This window comes from Betta splendens, chromosome 17, assembly GCF_900634795.4.
Source record: "Betta splendens chromosome 17, fBetSpl5.4, whole genome shotgun sequence".
Taxonomy (NCBI): Eukaryota; Metazoa; Chordata; class Actinopteri; order Anabantiformes; family Osphronemidae; genus Betta; species Betta splendens.
The window spans coordinates 9933592-9955996 of record NC_040897.2 but is presented as its reverse complement, the minus strand read 5'-3'; the positions used below and the strand labels follow the sequence as shown (position 1 = coordinate 9955996).

The window sequence follows — 22405 nt, the reverse complement described above, 5'->3', positions numbered from 1 at the left end:
TCCGCGCCTTAATCACAGAGCTGTGTTGAGAAAACATGAACTTTTCTGTCTTTACTATCTTTAACCTGGCCGGTGCAGGTTGGTTCCCCGTAAAGCAGGTCCTCTCCTCATTTCACACCTCCTCCAGCTCTGGTGATTGATGGGGATGAGCCGCGTGAGTCAGCAGCCTGCGTCGCTCGGAAATGAAACAGACGGCTGAGCAGGAAGCTGTTTAATAAATTAAAAACATTTACATCTCAAACTAATCAAAACTGCCTCGAGCCCATCAGCACTGTCAGTCAGTGGAAGGTTAAGCCCCCTTCAGAGGCTACTCAGAAATTCAAGCGCTAATTTCTTCTTTAATATTTCAGGTGCGGCTTTTGTTCAGACTTTTCTTTTATCAGTGTTTGTTATTCTAGATCTAACCGATTCACCTTTTCTCCTTCTACGGCACATTTCCATGTACATAAGCTACTTTTGCTACATATTTTTCTGCTGATCACTCTTAGTACCGCAGACAGAATGAAGAGTTCTGTAAACATGTTTCACGTAAAGCCGCACGTGTCTCCCTCCTCGCAGCTGAGATGAGCGCATGCGTCACGTCTGCTCCACTAAGCATGCAGTGAGAATGGTACAAACACCTACAGTACGTCTGTGTGGATTACAACGGCGTCCGGATTCGCCACGGTGATGTCGCTTCCTCCCGGCCGCTTGCAGGTGAAACCACGATGGCACTGTACATTACGGGTAAGTGTACGCCGATGCCTCCATGGAGTCCGGCTGATTTGTCCGTGCGCGTTCATTCACGTCCATCACAGCGTGGTCCGGAGCGCGGACGGCCGGGCGGTGCTGTGCCGCTTCGGACACAGAATCTTGTTGAAGGCCCTGCGGAAGCTGCTGTGGCAAAGTGGGTACAGGAAAGGGTTGATGGCCGAGTTGAGCCACAGGAGCCAGAAGGAGACCTCGTACCAGTGGTGCTGGATGCAGCGCCCTCTGCAGGCAGCACGGATTATCATCAGCAGCGTGTACGGTGCCCAGCAGATGGCGAACACACACACTATGATGGCCAGGGACTTGGCTATTTTCTTATCTCTGGACAGGCGGCTTGGCTGAGCCCCCCTGCTGGTTGCGGGATCGAGCTTCCCCAAACTAGGAGAGGAGGTCTGGGAATTAATAGAGCCCCTGACGGCCATTTTCATCCCACAGCCCCAGTTGTGGGACAGGGGGACGCCTTCGCCCTGGGCAGACGTGGCTTCGCTCATTTGAAGGTGCAGCTGGGCTTGGAGTCGCCTCCTGCGTATGTTCAGGTAAATGCTGAGGTTGAAGAACGCCACGGTGATGAACGGCGAGAAGAACTCCAGCATGGAGGCGCTCAACAGGAAGTACCAGGAATAATAGAACTCCGCGAAGCACTCGTCCTTCGGCACGCGACTTCTGCCCACCACCAGCTCCCAGAATATTATAGCCGGCCCGTACAGCACAAAGGCCAGAACCCAGACAGCAATCATCTTGATTATGGCTTGATGAGTCATGCTCTGCCTGGCACGGTAACTCACCTGCAGTAAATAAAAGCACAAATCAGGACAAATGCTCGGGTTAGTGGCAGCAATGAAAGGTGACACAGTTCAGCTATTAGGTGGGAAAATATGTGCAAGAACAAAAAGGACGTGCAACGTTTTTTGACCTGAAATAGGCAGGTGATGATAATTCATATGTGCCATTTATAGTGGAGCAGGTCAGACTCATTTATCTTCTACATAATGTTGGACAATCTATAGTATTTATTGTATCTTTAAAATCAATAACGTATTGAAACATTAAAACAAACCAATACATTTTGTTGACGTTGATGCTTCTTAAATCTGACTCCTTGTATTATTTTCAAAGACTAACTGAGACAAAGTTAGCTGTTGGTAAGTCATTGTCTTTCAGACTCGAAGCTTTCAGGAAAATGCTGCTCGGTTGTTCCTGCCGTCATTGATCTCTGCAGTTTGGAGGGACCAGGCCACGGAGGAGGACGCCTATGATCAAAGCCAGCTAATTAAAGAAGAGGCCCTCTGTCTCTGGTGTTATTTGTATTCATGGCTCTGATGTTAAGTGCTTGGAAAGGAAAACACTCCCTTTGTCTGCTGAGCCAAACCTCATCCCACCTTGGAGTTAACACACTTGGGGATGAGCACACAGTCACCCAGCTGATGCACAGATCAGCCTCAACAAAGGCTACAATGAGGCCAACGGCTGCAGATGCGTGGAAATGGAAGCTACAGTAACGAGAGGAGAAAACACACAGAAATAATGCTGGGCAGTAACGTCAGCTTCCCAAAGTCAAGTCGGTCCTCAAGTTGATATGTGACTGTTTTTATTTCATCGTGGGAAAAGACTATAATTGGGGGTGGCAGCGGGCCTGAATAGGTCGGCCATGATTAACCCCTGCAGCTGGGCACATATGGGGGAATAAGGTGGTAGCGGCCTGTCAACGACCTCAGAGACTCACCAGTCAGGAATTAAGGCCAAGGCTCCAAACAGTGAACATTTGGATGGTTTTAACATCTGACATTAAAACCTTCCTTCAAGTGTGAATATATAATACCTTGCTGCTTTGTGTCACAATCCAACACTCATTTCAGTCCCGTAGCTCAACCTCAGTGGGTCATCTATACAATTTCCTAGCAGTATGATAAGCAAAGTAGTTATCCATGCACTATGCATGATGATGAGGATGTCTAAGGGGTTAAAGAGGACGCTTCACTCACCGCTCTGGTGACTGAAAGGAAGCGGTCATAGCTGATGAGGACGATGTTAAATACAGATGCTGAACAAAGCAGGTAGTCCATTACCAGCCACAGCTTACACAGTCCTCGTCCCAGCGTCCATCTGCCTGTGAGGATGTAGGGGATGTAGACTGGGATGCAGAATGCCCCTGAAGAAACATTTATGGGACGTGAGATGAAAATCTATATTACTTATAAAAGATAATTAAGATTATTCATATGGTATCTCTAATATCTCCTGAAATTTATCTGTAAAGGAAGAAACTTCAAAAAGGGATCAGTGTGAATAGGTACTGAGAGTGTTTAAAAATAATTATAGTGAAAAAAGAAAAAAAATGGAAGAAGGAAAATGAAAACGCATTTTTAAACAATTAAGCCTTCAGTTAATCTAATTTTCAGTGACTCGCTCACTGTGTGTTACAGTTACAGAGATAGATGCACAAACACATCAGCAGATGTTTCTTTTTTTCCACTGCCCATTTTAAAGATCTGAAATGCAAGACGTCGTCATACACAGTATCAGCGTAAAATGCAAAATTCGGGTTGGACTTACCCACGAGAAAATCTGAAATTGCCAGATTGAGGAAGTAGTAATTGCATTGTTTTCTCAAACTCTTGTCCACTTTAAAGGCGAAAATGACCAGCGCGTTGCCCAAAACTATCACAACCACCAAAGTCACCATCATCACCATCACAATGACAAACATGGGTCCCGAGAACACCAGGCTGCTCTGGACTCTGCTGGAGACGTTGTCGAAATAGTGTCCACTGGAGTTGGAGTCAGTTTCCACCGACATGGTCCCGGAGCGAAGCGAGGCGAGCGACCGCGGCGGTTAAAAAATCCTCAGCAGACCTGCGTCGACAAGAACCGAGCAGCAACAAGTGCGAGGGGCGTCCGGCGCGCCCCGTATGTCACGCGACGGCGTCGCGCTCCTGCTGAGACTGAACAGTGCCCACGAAGATCCACGAGAGAGCGCGCGACGCCCTCCACCGAGAGAGCGCAGCCCGGACACGAACTGGCTCCTCCACTCGGAGGTGGGGGTCGTTCACTTCTCCAAATAATCAATGAACAGTATATCATCGCAGCGTCAGTCTGTAGTTGAAGATCTCTATCATTCATATTGAAAGTGATGAAAACGTGTTTGCAAGTTACACTTTTCGTTTTAAGTAAACGCGTTGTTATTATTATTGATTGATTATTATTGATTACTGATTAATTGATACTGATTATTATTATTATTATTATTATTATTATTATTATTATTATTATTATTATTATTATTATTATTATTTAAAGTCTACTGAATTTTTTTGCGTTCAAGTACAGTTTATCTTTTCTTATCCCTGCTCTCAATGAGCGCAGCAAGCTGTTTAATAGGCTCCGGTCCAACAATATCAACGCTGAAATCCATTCAGTCAAACTTCAGATTGGATTCTTGGCCGCACACTGACTCAGCAGCACACACCGTTGAATAGCTGTGCACAAAGACCCACACAAGCCAGCAGCCTACCCATTTTGGTTCCTGCCTCGAATTACCATTAATGGACCAAACACGCTGGAGGTGAGACAGTCAAACTGGGCTGATTCCTAATTCTTCGCACGTTGTATAGGATACGGAGACTCGCCCCTCAGCTATGAGCAAACAGCAAAGCTTCACTTTTAATATTTATTCCAACTATGGCTCACCTTTATTGGCTGTGATTATCAAAAAGCCTGCTGAGAACACATGGCAATAAATATTAGCCTTCTCCTTGGGGCCACCGCCAATCCATTTGCATATTTCATGTTTCTATTTAGTGACTTCTTCATGTATCCATCCCAGTGACAGACAATGGAAGGAAGAGCGGGCCTTATTTGCATTCTGTTACTGCCTCATCAGTCCTCCAGCTGTGGTCAAAGAAAAATGAGACGCACTACAGAACAGTAGGAGTGACTAAAGGAGCCCAGCTTGAATTACTGTTATTTTCTCACAATTGGAACCACTACCACCTCTCAGAGTTAGTCACGTCACAGCTGCAGCACAGGAACCAGTGTAGGTAAAAGTCACACAGCTAGACGTCTCAGCAGCGTCAAACACAGTGAGGGCAGTTAAAGAAAAACCTCAGTCCCAGTCAGCTCCTTAAAAGTAAGATCAAAGTGTTTCAATTGTGCGAGATGTGTTCTATAACGATCAAATGTGGTGGTTTATGTTGCATATCATCAAAACAACTTTATTTAATGTCATATAGCTTTAAAATGGTCTCTTAGGGGCCAAACTGTAAGTCATAGCTGTCTCAAAGTATCTCCACCAATAACAAAGTTTTCATCTTCCTCATTCAGACATGTATCTCGCCACCAAATCCTGAATTCTGCCATTGTGTCGTCATGGAAACTCATACAGCACTCGAAAAGACCACACTAATGCTTTGCTCCAGAGACACTTTCACAGAGATGTTCCTTTCCGGCGCAAGGTGCAGTTCACGAATCCCCCAAAGTCAGACGTCATAAATGAAAAAAGCTCTTTACGATAAACACAAATTAGGCCCAATCAAGCTCCTGTTCGTCATTTGCATTTAGCAGCGTAGAAATATTACATTTCCAAGAATTAGATTTGTCTCATACATAATGTAAAGATCATGCAGGTGTCTCAGCATTAATATTAAATCACTGCTCCAAAGGTCACGCACTACGGTTTTCTAATACATTAAGTGGAACACCGCTGCGGTTTAAAATGTATTTATTATAATACAGCGATGGCTGAACTGCAGAATGCCTTAACCTTATGCAGATATATGAAACAAGATGTAAGGAAAGCGGATCAGGGAAGCAATCAGTTGGCCAGGTGCACTGACACTGGATTTGAAAACACAAGTGCAGCGACTCATCTGAATATGGAGGGCACTCAGAAACAAAGCAGTGTCACAGAGGGTGCGCTGAGGCTCTGCTGTAGCTGATTATACTGAGGCCTGCTATAGCTCTCCATTACTCTACTCAAGTGTTTGTATTTGGATGCTGGGCTGGAGTATTGATGCTGTCAGGCTGTAGTAGTGTGTTTATCCAGAGTAATCACAAACAATCACTTTCCATTAGGTTCAGTACAGTAGTTTATATGATGCCCGCCACTACTGTGAGTTCTTTCAGTGCCATATTCATAAAACAATGTAATGGGAATTTAAAATAATTAGTGAGGAGCAGGATGAAAGAATTGTAAGCAAAGTAACTAAGGCTGTTCTGTTCATTGACCAGCACATTACTGTACATTCACGTATGACTCGACTGTCTGACATTTTACGATGTCACTTCAGCGTGAACTTCCTCTTGGTTGGTTTAGTGTCCAGCACCACTCCATCACATGCACCGTTAAACTAGGATTAGGAAGACTTCTGGTGGAACTCAGAGGACTGGAAGTGGGCCGTGTGCCATGTGAACATAGGCGAAGCCTCCCCTGTCAGTCCCAGTCCGCGCATCCCATCAGAGCTGTCACACTGTACATAATACATGCTAATCATTAATGAGAGAGCTGGAGTCGCCGTTGGCAGGTTTCACACTTTGGCAAAGCTGCTCGCGCGGTGAAGGGCGCTGGCATTTACACACCTTATGCCGCAGAGCCACAGGAACTCATTGAAATGCTGTGGGTGTGCCTCATGGTGACTGTAGTTCGACTTGTTCCGCTTTCATGTGGATTTCAAAAGCTACAAGCTGGTTAATATCATCACGGCATTCCACCCTCATATCAAACATACTGAGTAAATATGTAAACATCACATGCACAATATGGCAAATGTAGCTCGGACATTGTGATTATTTTTCTGTAAATATGAATCATGCTCTGACGATAGAAGACGTTTTGGTTAAAAGTGCTTTAAAGGGAGATTTTCACAGTATTAATATAATCCTAAAGCTGGAAAGACAAATAAAGTCCAGTATATTTCCAAAGAAGCCACCTATTATCCGATATAAAGACTGTACTAAAGCAGCTGTAATGGTATAATATTCCTATAAAATCCCCCTCTAAAAACCGTGATGATCCACTAGAGAGAACTTTTGAGATGAACAGCTTTTCGTCTGGCACTGAGTCATTTTCTGAAGTGAATTGTAAACTTTGCGTTGAATGAGGCATCGGAACTCATTTCCACATGAAAAGCATTAAAATATAAAAAGAGAGGATGGAAAAATAGCAAATCTCTTGCATCATTTGTTTCTGAAAACTTCCCGTAAGACCCGTTGCATAAAAGATGTGCGAAGCGCGGCACGCGGGCGGGAGAACAGAGCGTCCACGTCTGAGATCCGGCCACACAGGTGTTTTTTAGACAGAGCTTGACTGACACTAAAATTCATTAGCGTCACAGTGTGTCTTACCGAACTGAATGAATGACGGCAGCACAGTCACTGTCTTCACATATTTGTTTTGTCGCGTTGCCACAAAATAATACAGCCAGGCAAAGCCCTACATGTAGCAGGCAGGCAGTGTTATCATGTCAAGCTCAGGAGAGAAAAGAACCATTAATCCAAAGTTATTAGCTGAACCATCCACTGAGCTGCTGCTGCACATCACAGTGGACTAAACTCAGGGGGTTGGCTATTATCTTCATAATGGAGTTTTAAAGCTTTGGTTAAAAAAGCACAATTCATTAAAAGAATAACTTCTCAGACCTGTTTCCTTTGGAGTCCATCACTTTAACAAGTAGTCAAATCAGCCTCTTGCCGGCTCTGGGCTCTATGTGAATGGAATACAAGCTGTACTTAATACCTTCCTCCCGCCCACTGTCTTTCTCTGACCGTCCCTGAAACGTCCCTGCTGGGGATTCTATCTCCTGGCTCCTTTTGAAGCAGTGGCCTCTTTTTGGCTCCATTATCTTGTCATTTGTGAGGGATTACGCTCTGGAGCACACGCGGCCCAAGCCGTTGCTTAAGAACTGTAACAGCTTACAATAATTGGCCTGGTAATTAGTAGGAACTAGACCAGTCTGCTGCTTTCACTCACTAGACCTGATCTGATGAAAACACTTTGATTAATGTCTGCAATGATGTGTCTACAACCAGCACCTGGACCGCGCCAGTGATAATAATCACTGGGTGATGCATGTTGACAAAAAGAGGTTGTTTGCTGAAGGACAATGAGAAAAGCAGACACTGAGTGTAGGGAGAAAATCAATACAAACGTCTCTAGAGTGTGAAGCAAATTATGATCAGCTCAACCATAAAGACTTAAAATGATCACTTTAACCCTGGTGCATTCTCAGTAGAAGCAGCAACTCCACAGAGTAAAACAATAATTAAAAGTATATATAATAATTACAAGTTGTAAACAAAGACTTTAAATTATGGGTTCTTTCTTTTGTTTTCACCTGTCCGTTAAACAGGTGAGAGGACTGAGATGGTTTTCCTCCTCCCACTCTATTAGGGAGAAGCGAACGTGCTGATTGTGAAGATGAACTGAGTGGCATTGTTTTCATCAGGGAGACGGTTACGAAGCTGTGTAAATCTACATTTGCAAACATTATTACAAAGAGAGGTTGACTGCCAATTACGAGCGTTTGTCAAACCGCCGTATTATGCACGACACACATTTGCCTGATTTATGCATTTTGTTTTGTTTTCTTATCTTGTGTCAGAGCAGTTTATCTTTGTTTGGCATAATTGATCCAATTATTCCCAAAATGCGTTTATTTCTCTATGATTAAAAAGTGTACTTTTTTATCTGTAGTTTGTGCAGCTGTTTCAGCCTTTTTTAGCTCCTCTGCTTGTGGTGCATTTTGAAAATTCAGACAGCAAAGAGATGATTGACAGATTTAATTTACAGCTGTGGCTATTTAAATACAAGCGTCCCACCTCTGTGCTTTTATTTGTGCATTATTCTTTATTAGCATTTTCTGGGGTAGAGGTTACTGGTCGTTGGGCAGGTGACTCATCCCTCTCTCTCTCTTATTCCTTCATTACGGCATTACTTCCCATCGCCCTCCCTGCAAGATATGCACATGCCTCGGGGGACTTAACTGCCTTAAGTAAGCCTTTCAAAGACACACTCTGTGTATTGACCTTCAGTACCTCAAAAATGTCTGCAGCTACAGTTTTCCACTCAGAATGATGGAGTCCAAATGTCCTGGCTGAGTGACCTTTAAAAGACAAGCGTGGTACAATTAAAAGGTGGAGTGGGAAAAATGTGGTGGTGATGTGTACAGTAGGTGCCTGGGTGGTGTTTGCTTCATCAATTGTTTTTATTTGTTTGAGAAATAATTCTGCTCTAATATAAAAATGAATGCATTCATTCATTAACAAAAGCAAGACCATTAATAAATATAAAAAAATAAATATATAAAAGCCATCATATGTATTATTTTTAGTTTATATAATATAAATGTAAGCATATGTTTTATTATTATGGGTGTCCTGTCTGTTTTGTAGATGTATCGGGTGGGGGGCGAGGGTGGCTTCTGTTTCGTTGTTGGGAGGAGACCTAAACCCAGCTACGCCCCTGCAGGTTTCAGCAGCTTTATTTAGCCGCTGCCTGGTCACGTGACGCCCGCCGGCGGCCGTCAGCTGATCGAAATGATCAGATTTCAGCTGCGCTGCGCTTCATAACACAGTGTGAACCCGACCAGAGTCTGTGAATTAATGTCTGAATCGTAAGTGTGAAATAGTTATGTAGTTAATTTAGTTAGTTTCAAACGGGGTACTACTTGATTGAAACGCGCTGTCATCGCTAATCTTGAAGAAGACAGGCGAAATACACAAACCCAATAAGTGCCCTTGCGGAGGAAATGTTGATTTGGAAATCCGATTTGAAAACACTACGTTTTGCGCAGGTTGACACGTTGCACGTGGCTTCGTGCTAAATCTCTGTGATGGAAGCGGAGGGTCAGCTGCTCCTCTGGGCGAAGGAGGGAAGGTGTTCTGATATTCGCAGGCTCCTCCAGTGCAGAATTGAGCAAAGCAGCTCTCTCGACGTTAACTGCAGATGTAAGTGTGTGTGCGTGTGCGTGCGTGTATGTGTGCGTGCGTGCGTGCGTGTGTGTGCGGGCGTGCGTGCGTGCGTGTGTGTGTGTGCGTGCCCAGCATGACATGGTCCAGTATAGGAGTCTGGGTTCTCCCCCTTCTGTCACCGCAGCCACATCCAAAGACAGCCCCGGATGGACGCCTCTCCATCTGGCCTGCTGCTCCGGACACGGTGATGTTGTGCAAGAGTTACTCAAGGTGGGAGCTGTGGATGATGTGCGTATTACTCTCTGCATGATGTTGGGCATTTGAAATGAGCTGTGATGGGTGCATTTACGTGCAGGCGGGTGCTGGTGTGAATCTGCAGAGTAACATGGGGGACACGCCTTTACACCTGGCCGCCCACGCTGGAAGGAAGGTAACGCACGGAAGGGAGGCGTCTGGAGCCGTCGCGCCTCTGAAGCTGGTGAATAATGACGCGTTCCTGTCGGAGTCTCTTTAAATCCTCTTCGCTGTTGGCCCTTAAGGAGGTGGTCCTGCTGCTGCTGCGATACGACGCCTGTGCCAAAATAATCAATGGGACCGCTCAGATCCCCAAAGATGTCACCGAGGATGATGAAATCATTACAATGCTAGAGGGTACGGGATGATGGGGATATCTGCTGATGGCTTCTCATTGACCCCCCCCCCCCCCCCCCCCCCCCCCCCCCCCCCCCCCGTTCTGACGCGCCTCGGTTTGGTTTGTGCAGCGGCGGAGAGGAGGGAGACGAGGCGGCGCGAGGAGAAGCTGCTGGAAGCAGCCAGGGAGGGTTACATCTCCGCTCTGTCCGACCTGGTTAGTGTCCAGCGAGGGGTGAAAATCACTTTGAGGCGTTCAGTCCACAAGGCAGTGACCCAGAAGCTGAGCACCAGATGTTGCATGTTGTTCCAATTATACTTTTAAATTGAATTTGTCACCACATTTAGATATGATGTATTTTGATGTATTTATTTTTTAAAGCAAGGTAAATCTACTAACATTGACAATAATGATACTAAAGATGATGATGTGCAGGTACTGTATATACGCTACTTTAGATGGATACATTTATGCATTAAGGGGAGGTGATGGAGAAGCTTTGCTCACACCTGAAGCAGCTCGGAGCCCAGGGTGTTCTGTAAGGGGTGCCGGCCATTGTCCCTAATGGCCACCAGTTTGGCCATTATCTCCCTCTCCCACCCACCTCTTGCACAGAGTGCAGTGAAGACCCCCGGGGACGAAGCCGCCTTTCATTATCGGTTTGTCCACTACACCAGTGGACGGACACAGTGCACGGCCGATGCCCCGCACGGAGCCGTGGAGCTCGTTTGTGTACAGAGCAGCTGTTTGTACTGTAGCCGACGCGTTCGGGTGAGTAACTGCGGCGCTTTTGATTTTCAGCTCGGTGGAAAGGAAGCTCCGGACGTTCACTGCAGGGACGCGGTGGGTAACACGCCCTTGCACTGTGCAGCCTACAGGGGGCAGAAGCAGTGCGTTATCAAACTGCTGAGGTCTGGAGCCAGTCCCTGTGTGAAGAATAACAGTGGTATATCACCTGTCCACCTGTTTTTATTTTTTATATGTTCCCCTAGCTCTGTGTGTGTGTAGACATATATAATAACTAGAATAACTGCTGATTGCAGGCCAGACCGCTTTGGACCTGGTCCAGACTGAGGAGCTGAGACATTTTCTAGCAGCCTATGACGACAAGGTGAGGACAGACAACAATAAAATATTGACTGTGTTGCATATGCTTTTGCCTAATACATTTAGTATTGGAGTCCTGATTCCTTTGCTCCTCGCTGATTACTGATTGATCTGTTGGCTTCACCACTGGGGCTAAACATGGCTAATAGAAATACAAATCTAATCAGCGGATCGCTGTGAAATTTACTGAGCTAAGTCATGTTTCCCCGAGGATTAAACGCGCTCCCTGAGGTAAAACCTTAATTTTTGCTATTAAGGTCAGTGCGTATCTGACGTGCTCTGCACTTTAATCAGAGGAGCGTGTTGACATTCTCCCTTTGTTGTCTTTATGTCTATCTTGAGCCTGGACCATATACAGTACAGTAGAGACGCCTATGGCCGTATTCACTTGTTCTCTCTACGTAGGTCTGCTGAGGTCAGCAGTCTGTGCTGTTGTTTGGCTCTGACTGGCCTGGATAAAAAAAACATTATAAATCGGAAACAAAAAAAAAAGATTATCGATTATGCCGATTTTACTGTTCAACTGTGCTGAATCGCTGTTTTTTTTCCCGTAAAGGTTGTCAGGAGTGGGGTGCAGAAAGTAGAAGGCGCTCTTTGGAAGGTACCCAGATGTGACATTGCTGTTCTGATCATTATCAGCCTGATCAGTGCTTGAGTTAGCTTTGCTGCGTGTCATCCAGGCTGATCACCTCTTGTGTCTCTGTCAGAGTTCACGCTTCCTGGGATGGCGATCCCACTGGGTGGTACTGGAGGATGGAGCCGTCTCCTGGTTCCCCAGAGAGTGAGCCGTACATTTAGGGTGTACGTGTGCTATTAGCGATAGCTAACATGCTTGTGTGTCGTTCCTTTTCTAGGGCGGATGCTGTGGCTGGTGTCAGAAAGCAGGGCTCCAAGTCTCTGACCCAGTCCTACTGCATGGTGGGTACTGAAGGTTCGGATCGCGCTCCGCTCGTGCCGTGGTAACGCTTGCTCTTTGTTGCAGGTGAAGCCGTGGGATCACTGCTTCTTCATGCTCAGGTGCTTCGATGGCACCGTCCATAGTTTCAAGGTTCCCTCGAAGACGGATTCCATAGCAACGAGAAAAGTGAGCCTCGTCCTTTGCCCCCCCGTCACAAAGCCTGTGGCTGATCTGTCTGACTCTCTGCCCACTTAGAAATGGCTGGACGCCTTCGAGGCCCATTCATCCTACAGCACGCGCCACTCCATCCGGGAACGGAACAGAGAAGAGGACGGTGGTAATGACGTGACACTGGGGAACCTGGCGCACGCTCTTCAGGTAGAACTGGGAGCGCGGCAGAGCCATTCAAAGTTTTTTTGTGTGAAATAAATGGGACTTTTTGTGCCCGGAGTTCCAGTGACACTCGTCTGGTCTCCCGCAGGCAGCCAGCGCCTGCCAGCAGAAGCTGGAGAGGGAGGTTTCAATATTTCTGTCTATGGTGAAGAATGAGGAGAACGTTGGTACGCGTCCCTGTTGGCTGCATACAAATGTGATGATAATAATCATTTATGAAATAACCCAAAATTATAAATGACCGATTTACCTTATGTATAAAAACATGGCAAAATTCAAATTTCTTTTTGTTCTTGTTGAAGCACTGGCCGCTCCTCTTCTCCTTAAAGCCAGAGAGACCAGTGAGCTGTCGGCCGAAGCTTGCGCTTCCCTCCATCTGGGCCTCGAACTGCTGTCGAAACAAGAGGAGGTCGGGAAAAAAAAATACATTATCCTAGTTGAGCCTGTTTCAGCTTGTAATGAATACATACAACACTTCCATCCCCTATGGAATATTTCTGATGTATTGATGAAGTGTTTGTGACTGTGAGTCTAATTGAACTTGGTCGCAATGTAACTCGTGCGCTTGAATGGTTTGGGAGCTGGTTTCCAGTTTAGCTGCTGCTCACTCAGCCAGTATGAATGTGAATCTGGCTGATTCCCTCCTCGTCCACGTGCCGCGCTCCTACTGGTTGATTAAGTCGCATCGGATGATGCGTTGGCTCCTTCATACCAATCACGGCTGATATTTGTGTGTGCGTCCCTGTCCACCTGTGCTAGTGGCTGCGCGGTGCCCATGGGGGGGGGGGTGCAATGGAGGAGCGTGTCTGTAGGAAGGACACGGGCGAGATCCGCTTTTATGCTTAGCTCTGCATTCAAGCTTGCAGATGAGTGTGGACACACACACACACACACACACACACACACACACACACACTCACACACGCTCTAGGGGGAAGGAGCTGTGCATTGAGCGAGGGAACTGAAGCGCGTGCATATTCACGGGCTCAGCTGGAGACACGGTGCACGCATTCACCTTCACACGGGGAGAACACGCTCCCGCACGCACACGTCGGCGCCTCAGAGCGTCCGAGCGCAGAAGCAAGAAACAGCAGCGGCGGCACTTTCATTCGCATCCTTCCAGGTAAAAACTAATTTGATCTTGCAGTGTATTCTCAGCTTTATGCATTTTTTTTTATATTTATTTATTTTTGTTGACAACTGTGTGTTTGCAGACTTTTAAGTTAGCAGAGTTTATGCTGATGCGTTTTGTGCATCGTTCGCTCATAGGCAGTGATTAACAAGCTCCTCTCTCTTTGTGTCTCATTAGTTCGGTATTTTTAAACTGGCACTTTGTCAAAGCTCCATCCTGAGATGAAAAGAGTCAAGTCATGGCTGGTTGGCGCTTGCTACTGTACAGTACTGTATGTGCTCCGGCAGAAATAACCTATTGTCATCTGCAGACACGTGACGTGTGTGTCTACTTTTGTCTGTTTGCTTTTATAATGGAGTGACTGTAACCGCATTAATTTAGCATCAGATACGGCGAACCCTCGTTTCGGAAGTCGCCCTGACTCTATTAGGACCAATCACGGAGGCTGAGGACATTGTTGCAGTCTCATCCCCCACGAAACAGCAGGAGAAAATGCATTAAAAGCATGTTCTATCTGCTGGACTTCCACTAATCTTCTACTACTACATAGACTAACGGGATTACGTTTGCTAGAGTGCTGAGAATGACTGTATTAAGCAGCATTAACTCTAATCCCACATTCCCTTTGTCCCAGCGCAGACACCGCTCTTGCCTCCACTCACCTAGTTGTTTTCATCCGTACATGACGCGCGGGGGTCACGTGCTGTCGTAGCTGCGCTTTGATGCTGGGGCAGATGGGTAAAAGGCGCGGATGGCGCCCTTCAGCGCCGATCTGACCCGGTCTGACCCGTTTTCACCAGCTGCTGCGGAGCAAGAGCACCGAAGGCTGATAAACGCAGGGCGGCGTGACGCCAGCGTTTTAAAGTGAGGCTGAGCTGCTTCTCAGGTAGTTTCCACACCTGTAAAGAAAGCTGGACCTGGATTAGAGAAGCTTCTGCAGCATCCACGCATACAGTACAGTTTAATGTACTTTTACACTGAGCATGTGCATAAAACCGCGGCGTGATGAATTCCCCCCCTGGTATTTGCTTCCCCTTCAGCAGTGAAAGCCCATTTCAGAACAAAGTAAAAGCTCTTCCCTTTGGGGTGTCGGCCAAGGAGAAGCATCCCTCCCAGGCTCAGGCGGCAGCTCCAGCACACGCGGCCTCAGCAGGGCTTAAAATAGAGCTGTTTGTGCTCAGGCAGGAGGATGCAGGGAGAGCAGCAGAGCCGGCTGCGATCGCTCCACAGCAAAATGCTGTGCTGCTGGATAGGGTTCCTGGGCCAAGAGCCTGGGACCGGCAGCGCCCACACAGTCGGCTCGTTACATCTATAAGGAGTGGAATCAAAGAGGTGTAAAGTTAAGCGAGTCCAAAAACAATGGATCTGCAACCCTGAATTTAGCTTGATCTACTGCTAATCTTGTCAGATATTTCTCTGCCTAATGGTTGAAAATGGGATTTGTGTGCACATCCACACTAGAGTTCTGTTCCCACTCAGAACACGACCCAAGAGAGCATGCGAAAAAATGTGTTAAGCGTGTTCTCATCGCTACTGTAAGCGTCAGCCAGCTGCTGAACCACGTGTCAAAGTATCTGGTTATGAGCTTCTGTCGACCAGAGTAGAACCAAGCCCTGGATTTGTCCATGTGCAGCTCGGTCCATTCCTGCCCTGCTCGATCTCAGCTCCTGCTCCTATGAGAATGTGGGAAAGGGAGAGTGATGAGCCGTGCACACATTTGGCTGTGGTGTGAATTACAACGTACCATGAGCGTTTGTTGAAGTGTTGTAGAAGTTGGGTTTTGTTTTCTTGGATTGTTTTTTTTTTTTTTGTGCATGGCTGAGGCTGAACTCTTTGATAGACACTGCCCTCGCGTCACAGTCTCAGATTTACAGTGTGATTTACCAGCTCCGGTGTCTCTCGGGCTCCAGGAACATCCTCAAGGTGACTGCCTGACTTTCTACCTGCGAAAGCTCTGCTCTATTTTCATGGTTCAGGCACTTTTGCATCTGAGATTATTTTTTTGTTTGTTTGTTTGTTTTTTTTTACTTCTACTTCTCAGATTCAGTGTGTTTGGTTCTAAATATCTGAAGTCTTTACAATTTTATAACATTTATAACATAACGACATCATCAGTGTTTATGATTTTGGTTCTGTAAATTAGCTTCCTATGCTCTGCTGTGCTGCTATTGGCTCAGATGGCTGTACGATGGTAACGTTGGACACTGATCCAGATTGTCCTTGAGCGCACGGACTCGGGTTGCTCTGAAGGGACACGTTACCCTGGCCTACGGAGCTCCGTGACAACTGGATCCATGGGCAGAGTTCGAACAATGACCCTGGCACCACGACTGCACAGACGCAAATGCTGCGACCAAAGCGGATCGATAGCTCGCATCTGTCCGAGCCGTCAAATCCGGCGCCTGTCAGCAGCAGCGTCTGCGCTCTCAGTTACACACGTGCATCAAAAAAGCCATCAGATCGAAACTTTTTGTGTGTGTGTGTGTGTGTGTGTGTGTGTGTGTGTGTGTGTGTGTGTGTGTGTGTGTGTGTGTGTGTGTGTGTGTGTGTGTGTGTGTGTGTGTGTGTGTGTGTGTGTGTGTGTGTGTGTGTGTGTGTGTGTGTGTACACCCGTGTCTGCAGGTGTGGGGCCTGAAAGTAGAGCAGGAGGTGGAGAAGAACAGGGCTCTGACGGAGGCGCTGCAGACACTGGCAACCGAGCACCACGAGCTCAAGCAGTCGCTGAATAAGAGCAGGAGGTTGTCTACGCTCAGTTCCCTCACGGAAGATGACTTCTATGACGCGCTGTCAGGTCAGCAGCCGCACCTCTGGATTATCTTATCTTTCGTTGATTAAGTGGTTCAAAGTTGGATTTTGATTAGGAACAAAATAACATTTAAGATGGATGAGAGCTGAATAAATTAGCTGCTACTAACTCTTACAGTATATGTGTGTGAGAGAAGGTCATTTCTGTGGAGTCCGGCATATTTAATACAGCCACTGTGTGAAATGGGCTCGTCTCCGTCTCCTTTGTACTAATGACAGTCCCGGTAGTGTCACGGCTGTGCTGTTTAGGGGAGGAGTAGCATCCAGGAAGCACAGACCGCACCGCGTTGGCCTCTCATTGGAACACAATCCTCAGGTGGGGTTTGGCTGGCGGCAGGGAGGAGGGAGGTTGGACAGGGACACAAGCGCAGGCTGCCGTTTCACTGAGCGAGCGGGCGCGTTGCCGTGACGTGACCCGGCGTCTGCCCCCCCTTTTTCCCGCGCCCCAGAGTCCGAGTCGGAGCTGTCTGTGAGCGGCTTCCTGTCCGTGGCCAGTCTATCCTGCGACGAGGACGAGGGGAGAGACGCTCCGCTCCTCAGCAGCAGCAGCAGCAGCAGCAGCCGCCGCCATCCCAGCGCGCTCGGGGGGCCCGCCGGAATGTCAGGGGAAGGTAACCATGGCAACCAGTCATCCCAGCACAACGGAGTCAGGAAGCACAGGTGGGACATGCTCCAGTTATGATGTCATGCTTGTTTACTGGCTCAATACAAAGACACCTCCTCAGACTGTAGCCTGTTGGTTATAGCATTTATGAGTGATTATCGCAGGGAAACAAACTCAACGCCGGTTGAATTACTGTAATTTTGTGTCGCTTGCTGATGTGTGTCTGACAGGTCAGTGCTGTCGGGCCTTTTGGCTCTGGCAGGTGTGTTTGTTTTACCACCCAATCCACAGAGAACAGCCAGTTGTTGTTGTTTTTTTTAATTTTATTTCTCCTGGACCGAAGATGTGACAATCTCTTTGAGTTCCGCGGCGAGGCATTCTGGCTCGGCCCCTCGTCCTTAATCCAACAAGTGATCCATGAATAATGTAGCATGTGCTGGCTCAGAGTAGCAGTCGGAGGAGAGGCGGCCTGGCGCGTTGCATGCGCGCACGCCCCGCGCTGGAGTGCGAGTGCGGCGCATGAAAGATTTATGAGGCGTCTGTTTATTTGGAATCACTCCCATCAGTCAGAGATCCGCTCCTCCCCGGCGGCCGTACCTGTGAGCGGACGGACGCGGGTCGGGTCAGTCTGCCGTGAAATGATCGAGCAGAGCTGCTGCAGTAAATAGGGCGCCAGGACCACCGGAATAAATCGGGAAGCAAAAGACCTGGCGCCTCTTCATGATAAAGCGCCTCGTCTGCGCCAAAATCCATTTTGGAGCAGTGGTTTGTGAGACGCTAACTAGGCCAGAAGTACAGTCTGCCACGCATCACTGCCCCGCGTCGACTACAGATGGAGCGAACCCCCCACGCGCTCCCACTCTGTTTATTTAGCTGAAGTAGGCGTTTATTTGTGCGGCTGCTCGAGCGTGCTATCCAAACACGGGCACCATCTGCCCGCAGCACCGCATACCTGTAAAACGGCGACCGCTGGAAGGTGAATGAATGGGTTCAGCGGAGCGGCAGAGTGCAGGATTTACCTGCGCGTGATTGTCTGCAAAACAATAATCGTGCGAGAGGGGTTCGGAGAGGCAGAGGAACCTGTGGCCAGACGTGGAAGCGACACACGTGTAGCAGCACATCCGTTCATGGTTATTACATGAGGCTCCACCGGCTGGAAGCTCATTAGCTTACAGGTGTCGGATGACTCTGTTTCCAAATGGGCTTCATGTCACATTGAATATCATCGTTCTCCGTTGGCGCCGAGCAGCGTATTTACACAGATAAACTTTGTCTTCCTCCAGAACGTCTCTACCTGCTCCCATGTTCTCCAGAAAGGACGTCAGCATCTGGAGCATCCTGAAAAAATGCATCGGCATGGTGAGATCAGACACAACTTCCCCAGTGGATTTACTTCTAATTGGTTGTCCTTGGGTTTGCAGTTTAGAGGAGCAAAATGCTGACGAGGGGTTTTATTTTCACGTAGGCTTGTTGGAAAAGGACTAAAGCCAGGTACTGTACTGTGATTGTGATGAATCAGTTGTGCAGTTCCTCATTATCTTTTCTCATTAGAGGCACTGGCATTAGGATCAGTGTCCCAGAGTCCTGAGGGAACCCAGTGTAGCCCTCGTCTGGGTTTAATTACATTAGTTATAATGTCTATTAATGATTTATACCCCAATTAAATGTGGCTAATAATTTATGCGTTTGCAGTTCAGCAGCCACAGCTGCGTAATACAACCAGTGCAGACGCGCACAGATTTTTCAATCTGTTTGTTAGCTCGCATCCATATCGTTTGTGTGTTGATTCACCAAAGCTTCCGTCGCGGCTCCTCTTCGTCGATCGCATCGTTTACCAGTTTCTCCACCGACTCTTCCCTCAGGAGCTGTCGAAGATCGCCATGCCTGTGATCTTTAACGAGCCCCTGAGCTTCCTGCAGCGGCTGACCGAGTACATGGAGCACACCTACCTCATCCACCAGGCCAACGCTGCGACAGACTCCGTTGAGAGGATGAAGGTACCGCCACCCCCTGCCCCAGAAACAATGCAAATCTCATACATAGTTGCTCTGATTGGGCCATCTGTAGTGCGTTGCAGCATTTGCCGTGTCAGCCGTAGCATCGCAGTGGGAGAGGACCGGGAAGCCCTTTAACCCTCTACTGGGGGAGACCTATGAGCTCATCAGGTACCACACAGTCGGACCAGTGGGTCTTTGTTAGATCGTCCCTGAAGCGTAACCTGCCTGTTTCCTTCCAGAGACGATCTGGGCTTTAGGTGGGTGTCGGAGCAGGTGAGCCACCACCCTCCCGTCAGTGCCTTTCATGCCGAGGGCCTCAAGGATGATTTTGTCTTCCATGGTTCCATCTATCCTAAACTCAAGTTCTGGGGAAAGAGCATAGAAGCGGAGCCCAAGGGAATCATGACGCTGGAGCTCCCAAAGTGAGTCTGCGGCGTCGGCTTCGGCTCCGTTTGTGAGGCAGCGTCGTCTGAACCGGGTCGTCTCTCTTCCGCAGATACGACGAAGCCTACACCTGGACAAACCCAACCTGCTGCGTGCACAATATCATCGTCGGGCAGCTCTGGATCGAGCAGTACGGCAACGTGGAAGTGATCAACCACAAGTAAAAGAAGCCCTCTTGTTGTGTCCTGTGTTCAGGGCCCTTTGCGTGCACGGCGAAGAGCCCTTCTGCAGTGGAGTATTGATCCACTCTCAGATCCGGCTCATTGAGCGTAGGCAGCAGAAGTGGGCCAGTCGCCAGTAGAATAAAAGAGCACGGGCAGGATAATCATAGCGTGAATGTGGGAAAGGCACAGATCTTCTCAAAGACAATTGGTAAACATGTCCTTCTTTGACAGGACCGGAGAGAGATGCATCATGACGTTCAAGCCCTGTGGCCTCTTTGGGAAGGAGCTCCATAAAGTGGAAGGGTACATCTTGGATAAAAGGTATTTGTTGGATGTTTAACATTTGACCGGTTTGCAGTGGATGGGGTTTACTGTATATGTCTGTGATTCTTTGCTTCTACAGCAAAAAGAAGCTCTGTGCCATATACGGCAAATGGACAGAATGCCTGTACACAGTCGACCCCGCTGCCTTTGACGCCCACAAGAAGAACTCGGACGACAGGAAGGGCAGTAAACAGGTATTGGACTAGACCGGGTTCAGAGTTCCCCGCGTTGTGCCTCCGTTAAAGCCGAGCTCGTGTGTTTGCGTCCGTGGCCCCAGAGCAGCGTAGACGAGGAGCCGGAGGAGAGGCCTCCACCTGATGCGGAGAGCGTCCAGGTCATCGCCGGCAGCGAGCTCATCTGGAGGATAACGCCCCGACCAGACAACTCGGCCAAGGTGCGAGGAGGCAGCTTTAAAAGGGGAGCTTGGTCCTGTGTAGCTGCCCCTCTTTAATGATTGGAATGCGTGGCTCTATCTGTTGCAGTTCTATGCGTTCTCCACCTTCGCCATGCAGCTGAATGAGCTGGAGAAAAGCATGGAGGGAGTCGTTCCCCTCACAGACAGCCGCCTCCGACCTGACATCAGAGCCATGGAGAATGGAGACATAGGTGCGTGTGCGTGTGTGTGTGTGCCCCGTCTCATTTGACACACCCGCTAGGTTCCAGGCTCAGACTTTCAGCATGTGTGCCCTGTAGATTTGGCGAGCGCGGAGAAGAAGAGGCTCGAGGAAAAACAGAGGATGGCTCGGAAGAATCGCTCCAAGGCGACCGAGGAGTGGAAAACGCGGTAAGTCACGATAAGTGAGATGTAGTTCGGTGTCATAGTCACTGACTACTGACTTCGGATCTGTTTTGACCCTATTGCTTTCACCTTTTATTACAACTGCAGAAACGCTGCACTTGGCCCAAGGTTTGGTTTTAAGCTTTACTTCTTGGCTGTGGTCCTCTCTGGTGTGGAGTGCTGCCCTGCACTGCCCTCCTCAGGACAGGATGCAGAACTACAACACGATGCTAGTGTTTGATACGAGAAAAACTACGATACGATACGTTTTCCACCGGTTTAGCTTCTTGTGTGTGTGGTCTATTGTTTTAAAGCGCTATGACCTTTTTGAATCAATGCCTCTGTTAAACCTCTGCAGGTGGTTCCAGGCAGGGCCCAACCCTCACAACAAAGCTCAGGACTGGCTCTACTTGAAAGGCTACTGGAACAGGAACTACAGCCAGCTGCCCGACATCTACTAGAAACACACATCCCACACCGCTTCCTGCTTTCAGCACTGCTGGACTTTACTTTGGCGTCTTCTGAGTTTGTCCAAGTCTCATAGCTCCTATTTACATCAAGTAGGTGGTGTGTAGGGTTCAGCTTGACAGAAATCTACCCAAAACGAATGAATGAACCTACAGTAGACCTATATGAACAATAAAGCACAGAAGCTCATTTAAACGCCATCATAGTCATGTACTGGCAAAACTAGAATGTAATTTAGAAATAGTTCCTGCTAGATCGAGTGTTTGAGCAGCAATTTACTTATTTCTACCGGTTATGCAAATGTTTCAGTTTAATCCGCTTTGGTGCAGAGACGCGAAGCAACACTACACATTGCAGCAGCTATAATGAGGAGCGAGGAAACGTTTAGGTCCCACACGAATTCTGCTTGTGCATGAAAAGTGCAATGCAGGGTATTAAAACACACCCATGAGGTGCAGTGCACTTCAACAGGTAGTTCCCACTGTAGGTGGCGCTTCAACGAGACGGAGGTCTCTTTGGTAAAATAAAGTCCAGAAATATAATTGAGCCCTAAATTGTGTAATGTATAAATGTGAATAGACCATGTTGTCTACCTGGTAGTGTAGACAGTGTAGCACTTTTTTCTAGCTATATTGAAGTGTGTGTGCGTGTAAAGGTTTGGACATAGTTAATTAGCTGTATTTCTGGTATATGCATTGGTCTAATTCTAATTAATGCATGTGTATCACTGTATCTATGCAAACCTCACCACCTTCGTAAACGAGCGTTGAATATTCATGTTGTGGATCGCTGCCGTTTCAGTCCTCGTCATCTTTCGTATCCAAGGAACGTAATTTCTATTGTTGCTAAATAAAAGCTTACTGTTACTTGGGCGACTATGGGTTGTTACTTGCCCGCAGTAAATGGAGGTTTTATCACACCGCCTTCAACCAACACCCGCTGCTTTTATCCTCGGGATTTTCTGATTTGCCATTAGGTTTTTGCAGATGGTTTAGTTTCATAAGTC

At 47.6% G+C, this 22405-nt stretch overlaps 2 protein-coding genes across 5 annotated transcripts; one reads left to right on the top strand and one right to left on the bottom strand.

The window, feature by feature from the left end:
* Window positions 1-196: 196 nt before the first annotated feature.
* On the bottom strand, window positions 197-3685 carry LOC114844272 (histamine H3 receptor-like). The gene is made up of 3 exons (XM_029131496.3): window positions 3304-3685; window positions 2733-2899; window positions 197-1535 (listed from the first exon to the last, which is right to left on the bottom strand). Exons 1-3 carry the CDS (start codon window positions 3545-3547, stop codon window positions 792-794), a joined length of 1155 nt encoding a protein of 384 aa, XP_028987329.1. The 5' UTR covers window positions 3548-3685; the 3' UTR covers window positions 197-791.
* Window positions 3686-9230: 5545 nt separating this feature from the next.
* Window positions 9231-22265, top strand: LOC114844270 (oxysterol-binding protein-related protein 1). 4 transcript variants are annotated; one of them, XM_055503799.1, is made up of 29 exons: window positions 9231-9356; window positions 9537-9690; window positions 9839-9924; window positions 10010-10084; window positions 10194-10305; window positions 10416-10501; window positions 11087-11231; window positions 11329-11396; window positions 11949-11993; window positions 12100-12173; window positions 12247-12310; window positions 12375-12476; window positions 12546-12668; window positions 12772-12850; window positions 12986-13092; window positions 16438-16606; window positions 17070-17280; window positions 18508-18583; window positions 19087-19221; window positions 19292-19389; window positions 19461-19643; window positions 19718-19825; window positions 20061-20150; window positions 20233-20347; window positions 20431-20547; window positions 20636-20759; window positions 20847-20937; window positions 21040-21060; window positions 21290-22265. In XM_055503799.1, the coding sequence occupies exons 2-29, from the start codon at window positions 9576-9578 to the stop codon at window positions 21390-21392; spliced, it is 2922 nt and encodes a 973-aa protein (XP_055359774.1). In that variant the 5' UTR covers window positions 9231-9356; window positions 9537-9575; the 3' UTR covers window positions 21393-22265. The 4 variants fall into 4 exon arrangements, with proteins under 4 accessions (XP_055359774.1, XP_028987323.1, XP_055359775.1 ...); XM_029131490.3 differs by lacking the exon at window positions 21040-21060; XM_055503800.1 differs by lacking the exons at window positions 10194-10305; window positions 10416-10501 and having other exon boundaries at window positions 10010-10132.
* The last annotated feature ends 140 nt before the right edge of the window (window positions 22266-22405 follow it).

What these genes read in the sequence shown, in the direction of transcription:
- LOC114844272 (XM_029131496.3), bottom strand. Translation starts at nt 3,547, where the DNA reads ATGTCGGTGGAAACTGACTCCAACTCCAGTGGACACTATTTCGACAAC. An exon ending in AATTTCAGATTTTCTCGTGG is followed by an intron (nt 2,900 to 3,303) that starts GTAAGTCCAACC and finishes ATGTTTCTTCAG; the next exon opens with GGGCATTCTGCATCCCAGTC. An exon ending in TCCTTTCAGTCACCAGAGCG is followed by an intron (nt 1,536 to 2,732) that starts GTGAGTGAAGCG and finishes TATTTACTGCAG; the next exon opens with GTGAGTTACCGTGCCAGGCA.
- LOC114844270 (XM_055503799.1), top strand. Translation starts at nt 9,576, where the DNA reads ATGGAAGCGGAGGGTCAGCTGCTCCTCTGGGCGAAGGAGGGAAGGTGT. An exon ending in ACCGAGGAGTGGAAAACGCG is followed by an intron (nt 20,938 to 21,039) that starts GTAAGTCACGAT and finishes TTACAACTGCAG; the next exon opens with AAACGCTGCACTTGGCCCAA. An exon ending in AACGCTGCACTTGGCCCAAG is followed by an intron (nt 21,061 to 21,289) that starts GTTTGGTTTTAA and finishes AAACCTCTGCAG; the next exon opens with GTGGTTCCAGGCAGGGCCCA.